At 31.9% G+C, this 6,657-nt stretch overlaps 1 protein-coding gene across 1 annotated transcript; it reads right to left on the bottom strand.

The window, feature by feature from the left end:
- Positions 1 to 2,820: 2,820 nt before the first annotated feature.
- LOC131656857 (molybdopterin synthase catalytic subunit-like) lies at positions 2,821 to 3,433 on the bottom strand. Its single transcript, XM_058926443.1, has one exon. It carries the CDS (start codon positions 3,431 to 3,433, stop codon positions 2,858 to 2,860), a length of 576 nt encoding a protein of 191 aa, XP_058782426.1. The 3' UTR covers positions 2,821 to 2,857.
- Between the last annotated feature and the right edge of the window lie 3,224 nt (positions 3,434 to 6,657).

The following is a 6,657-nucleotide window of genomic DNA, read 5'->3' as shown; positions in this document are numbered from 1 at the left end:
TGTAAAATTATTTTTTAAATATTGCATTTAAATATAAATTTTATTAATTAATAAATTTGAGAATTTGAATTTTGAAGTAATAAAATAAAAATAAAAAAATCTTAAAAGGTATATTTTGATATAATATTATTTTTAAAATCTACAAATAATATGTTTTTGGTTAATATCAATAAAGTTTTTAATAACTATTTTACACATATTTTAATAACTGTTTTTGGTTATCATCATTGTGTTTTAATTACGATTTGTTTTTTGAACAAAAATCAGTTACAATCATTATAATTATTGCAAAAATTAATTTTTATAAAATGAATAGTTTTATGAAACGGCCAATAATAATATCATTTTATTATTCTGAAACCGATAAATTTGTCTCACTTTCTATCTTAAATAGATAAACTTTTGTCACTTTCTTCCTCACAGGTATATTTTAGAATTCCATGCATAACCTGACAAAACATGGAATATACGTCTCTTGCAATCATCTACTATTCTACGCCGATTCAAAAGAAGAATTAATTTTTGTATCTTTATCTAATATTCTAATCCAAAATCTCTTGGATGATTTCATCTTTTTTACATCTATTCAAATCTATTTCATGCCCATGTTTTTCTGAATAGATTTTATTTTATCATTTTGATATTTAAATTGATTTCATATATATTATTTTGATCATATTCAAATTAATTTATACTCATTCATATTTTGTAATATAATTTCTAATTATAATTTTGCAGGTTTTGCAATTTGAATGAGAGTCTAATCGGTACAAGCTCCTACAAACAACAATCTTAGCATCAATTTTGAAATAGACGTCTATTGCAATCATCTAGAGAATCTAAATTCAATCATTAGAGAATCTAAATTCTAGAAACAATAATATATATGCTTATGTTCAGATATTTTTATTTTTTGTATTTATTTTTTAATTTTTTAATTTAATTTCCTTCGTCTATTTTTATTTAAATCCTAGAAAATAATATATAAGCTTATGTAAATATAATTTCTAATTATAATTTTGCAGGTTTTACAATTTGAATGAGAGCCTAATCGGCACAAGCTCATACAAACAACAATCTTAAAATCAATATTGAAATATACATCTCATATAGGGCCAGTTTGTTTCAGCTTTAAAAAAATGGATTTTTTCTTTGTATTTTTGAAAATAGATTTTCTAAAACCGTTTTTCAAAATATTACAAGTTTTTTTATATTCGTTTTTTCTAAAGTGAAACACTTAATTTGACATCCTATAACATAAACATACATAATTGAAGACCAAAACTTAGTCAAAATCATAATTTTTTCAAAAAGTTGTATTTCAAAAATGATTTTTATGAAAATCTATTTGAAATAGCTTCAAAATTAAGTTATTTTTTGAAATTTTGATATCGAAATTTTTTCCCCATAAATAGATGAAATACCTAAAATCACATTTTAAGAATAACTATTCAAACAGATTTTTCATTTGAAGCTTATATAAAAAATTTCTTTGTAAAAACAATTTTCGCAAAATTTGATAACACTATAAAAATCATTTTTAAAAAAAGACAAAACAAACGGGCCCACAATCATCTAGAGAATCTTAATTCTAGAAACAATAATATATATGCATTTGCTAAGATGTTTTTATTTTTTGTATTGATTTTTAATTTTTTGTATTTAATTTCCTTCCTCCTTCTTCACAATTCTAGAATGGTATTACTTATGTTTTCTTTAGAATATAAATATATGTTGTTCTTTATTATTTTAATAAAGATGCACATAAACTTATCAACCTTCCTATTTAAAAGTTGGTAGGCTTTTGTGAATAACAATTTTTTAATGAATATTAAAATATCCGACTTTTGCAATCATTTGGATAAACAAATTTCTATAACAATAATACACATGATTTCGTCCAAATATAACCATACCAATTAGATTATTATTTTTTTTAATAGATTATGACTTCTTCCACTTATCATTTTTCTTTGGATTAATTTCCTTAATCTTAATTTCAAAATATTTTCGTGGTAAAGCAACATCGAATGATTAATGTTGTTATTCTTTATAAAAAATTATATTCGTTTGTGACAAACTATATTTAATTATCATTTTAATTTTTATGAAGTTTTGTTTGTTATTTCTTTTTAATTTTAATGCTAACCTACATTCCTATTAAACCATTAATGACTTATTAAAAATATTAAAATATTTTTCTCACTATTTATGATTATTTATCATTTCAAATTGTAACTCTAAAAAAATGAAAGCTCCATTTTACTTTACTAATGATATTATCAATCAATGAAAACTCTCTATAATAATATTCGAATATTATAATAAGTTCATATATAAAATAATATTTGAATAAACTCATTAGAAAAAAAATCCTATAAACATAATAAAATATCCTCTATATTATTCTTAAAATTTAACTTTTTCTCAAATATACTTATAAGACTACATATAATAATTACTTAAATAAAATCATTTAAAAAAATTCCACAAACCAATCAATAATCTAAAAATTTGAGTTCAAAATATTATATACAATAATATTTATAATATATTATAGGTCAACCGCGCAACGCGCGGGTTATATACTAGTTGTATATAAAAACAAATGTTTTATTAGAACATGATCACATATCCTGCTATTGTTTTTGGAGAAAAAAAAATCTGGTTTTGATGAGAATCACTTCTAAATGAGAGAACTTAAATACAAGATTGATAATATTAGTGTTAAGAGATGGGCAGGTTTATTGATTTCAAAGCTTAAATACAATCTTATTTAGAGATTGGGAAAAGAGAATGGGGGAGAGAGATATTCTGCAAACTAATTTTGTATTTTCTTTGATGCCCAAAGTTGACATTAATCTTGGCTACCTTCGTCAATCCGAACCTTATTCCCACAGCAAAGCTTTTTGCTATGCTCCTTAATTTCTAACTTTTTCCCCGAGCAAGCCACAGCTACATCCTTTTTACCAAGCTCGGACCTTCTCTCCAAGAATTCAGTGTTCTCTTTCCATATCTCTCCATTTGAATAAACCTCCTTTTTCCAAATAGGAACGGTTGCTTTTACCTCATCTATCAAATATCTACATGCCTCGAGTGCATCAGCCCTGTGAACAGACGACACTGCGATGAAGATACTCGTTTCTCCAACAGGTACTGTGCCTAGCCGATGAGCAACAGCAATGGAATGTAGATTCCAGGACTCTCGGGCGGACGAACAGACAGACTTGATACAACGTATAGCCATTGGAATGTAAGCTTCATATATCAACTCCAAGACTGCTTTTCCATCAAAAGTGTCACGAGTTGTGCCTGAAAATGTAGCTATAGCACCAGCTTGTGGGGCACTCACAAAGTTCATATATTTAGCCACATCGATTAATTTCAAATTTTCCAAGATTTCAATAAGATCCTTATTTTCTTCAGTAGCCATTTTCTATCAGAAAATCAGATAATATGCCGATGGATTGAATATCTTCTGCTTTTAGAGCCTTTTCTTCGGTCAAAAGATTAAAGCAGATGAGTCCAGCGGTTAATCCTGCAGATTGATTACAGCTTCTTATAGTTATGTACACAAAAACAGGATGAAACTCATGCAAACATTAAGTTATATGTCAACATCAAACAGCCTAAAAATTTTCAAAAAATTAATAAACAAAATGTAATGTCACAAGATAAATATGGATTGTAGACCCTTCGATATAGAGAGCTTGCTTTCACCTAAACTTGGAAGTTCAGCATTTGATGATTCATCGACAAGAAAATGGCTCAGTCAAATTGATGACATTTCAATAAAAGGTACTTTCATACTAAGTTTGGAGTTCCTTAATTATCTCAGAAAAATACACCAGTTGATAATAGGTTGCACATCATTTACTTCATTTGATCTGAAGTCTGAAGTTTGAACTCTGAAATGAAAATTGAAAACAAGTATTGAGCTAGAAAATTATTATCAATGTTCAGCGTTCGTTCACGAACCAGCAGGGCCACAGCAAATCTCAATGGTTTATTTAGAGCCAAAGAAAGTGATAGCACCCATGACAGAGATATGGGTTTGGAGGATCAAGTTAGGCCCAACATATGGGTAGCTTATTTGAGGAGAGGAAAGGGACAAAAGATTACTAGTGAGGTGGCTGAGAGAGAGAATACGGAATGAGAGCTAGTGGAATGGGAGCTAGTGGAATGAGAGCTGTTGAATCATTAACTTGATAGAGGAGACTAACAATTCGGGAACAAATTGAGAACCAGTGTTTGTAATCGTTTCTGAAGCCACCTAAGAAGATGGATGGATGCCCTAGTAGCAGAGTTGTAAAAGCGTGAATTGATTCTGGAAGAGATTCAAAACAAAGCTGCTGCAAACCATGAAGCACTGATCTCACTCATCACGCAGATAAGGATACGCACCTTAATAACCAATCTTTCACGAAGAACAAAGCGGTGACCGGAGAAAGGTCATCACCGTTCACCACCTTGCAGGGGGCGCTTTGGATGAATTTCACAGATCCATCAAGAAGGTAGAATTGGCAATGTTGATCGGATATGATCCAGTCAGTTGAATCGCAAGAGCTAAAGTTTGCTTCAGAGCCTAAGACCCGCAACCAGAGGTGAAAGTGAATCTGGTGCAGGTGTGTATAGAGGGACCCACGATCCACTTCTTCAAGGCATTAACGGAAAATAGGGAAGAATTGACCTACGAAACACTCAAAGGCACACTGTTGGAGCGCTATGGTGGAATAAAAGATGGAAAAGTTTTCGAGCAGCTGTTAGAACTGCGTCAAGAAGATAAAATTCAAGCATATGATTGCTCAAATGTCAAGGTTGTCGGACGAGATGGAATTTGTTGCATGGTGTGTTTCCAAAACACGCTTGGTCCTCTCTCACGTCCCCATTTGATGAGTTTGGCCCAAGTGGTGGAAAGTGAGATGCAGAAGAAGATTGGTTAGATCGGGTCACGTTCAAATGGGTCAAGAGGTAATCACGAGAACGGGTCAAATTTTCACCTCAACCTGTATCCGTGTCATAACCAAGGGAAATGAATGGATCTTGTGGATTGAAAAAGAGCTCGGATAAGACAAACCCCAACCCAATTCCATAGGTTGAGCTCAAAATTGAGAATTTGAGTTAGGCTTAACACAACTTAACAAAACCAGATTATAAGGTGATAATTGTCTTCACTTATAACCTCATGTTCAACTATATATCGTCCAATGTAAGATTCTTAACTTACACACCCCTCATACCCAACAAGAGAACATATTTAGAGCATGACCTGATGGCGGATACCTGATATTAGGTGGCGTAATGGGTTAGGCTTAAATCAATCTTATCAAATTGGTTTGTAAATTGAGGACTTCTCTGACTTATAAAGCCATGTTCATGATCACATCCAATAAGACTCTTAACATATAGAATACTTCACGTGACAACGGCGTGTGTGTGTCATTTAACCCCTATGAAACAACTGAAATGCATAAAAAGGATTTGAGGCTTCCAGTGTGGGAAATCGTTTCATTCACTCCGTCAATGCCTTGATAGGCAACTCAACCAACACGATTGAGATAGTGGCAAAAAGAAAGTCGATGAGGATGGATGGCTAAATGTGATGAGCAAGACTTCCAACTTAAAGGGGAATACAAGGGTTGTTGCTTGTTGACGTCATGGCATGACTACCCATAATTTCATCCTTAGGAAGCTGGTACCAAAACTAGGATGGTCATAAAGCTCAAACTCATGGCATGTGTAAGGAAATCTCACTAAAACTGCAACAACTTTAGATTACTATTGATTAGATTATTTTCAATCTTGAGGGCATAGACATTGTATTATGAATGACTTGGCTAACTTTCATAGGAGGGATGTGAGTAACTAGATTAAGCAGGAGATGTTCTTCAAATTTAATACAAATTTGGCGGTGCTGAAAGAAGGAGATCATTGTATGAGATTCATGAGGAGACCAAACTATGGGCCGAATGGCCTTATTGAAAGGCTCCATTTGAATGGGGGAACAAATTGAAGGGGAGAGAGGCTAGCGTAACAGAAGCGTGGGATATGGTAACTGTTTAGAATAAGTTCCCTGTTCTTGTAAATGATTATTTGTTGGATAAGTTGCATGGAGTTAATTTGTTTTTCCTAAACATGTTATCAAGTTGGGGTACCATCAAGACCGGGTTAGAGAGGAGGATGTCCACAAAATGGCTTTCAGGATCCAACACGACTATTAGGAGTATCTCATCATGCTATTTGGTTTGATAAATGTCCCCTACTCCTTTCAGGCACTTATGAATGAGGTATTCAAACCTATGTTGCGAAAAATGCTGGTATGTTTTTTATGATAGACAGGTGTAAAGTGCAAGTTTAGAAGAGCACTCAAACACCTCGAAAATTATGCTGAAAGTGTTATATAACTAGTAGTTGGTTGGCAATTAAAAGAAATGCATATTTGCTCAACCATCAGTAGAATACCTTGGTGTAAAGTGCAAGTTTAGAAGAGCACTCAAACACCTTGAAAATTGTGCTGAAAGAGTTATATGACTACTACTAGTAGTTAGTTGGCAATTAAAAGAAATGCATATTTGCTCAACCATCAGTAGAATATCTTGGCCTCTAATTTCTAATGGGGTAGTGGTGGCTATGGATCCTAGCAAATTCAGAAGTGTG

This window comes from Vicia villosa, linkage group LG3 (genome assembly GCF_029867415.1).
Source record: "Vicia villosa cultivar HV-30 ecotype Madison, WI linkage group LG3, Vvil1.0, whole genome shotgun sequence".
In the NCBI taxonomy this organism is placed as follows: Eukaryota; Viridiplantae; Streptophyta; class Magnoliopsida; order Fabales; family Fabaceae; genus Vicia; species Vicia villosa.
This window is presented reverse-complemented; position numbering and strand designations above follow the sequence as displayed.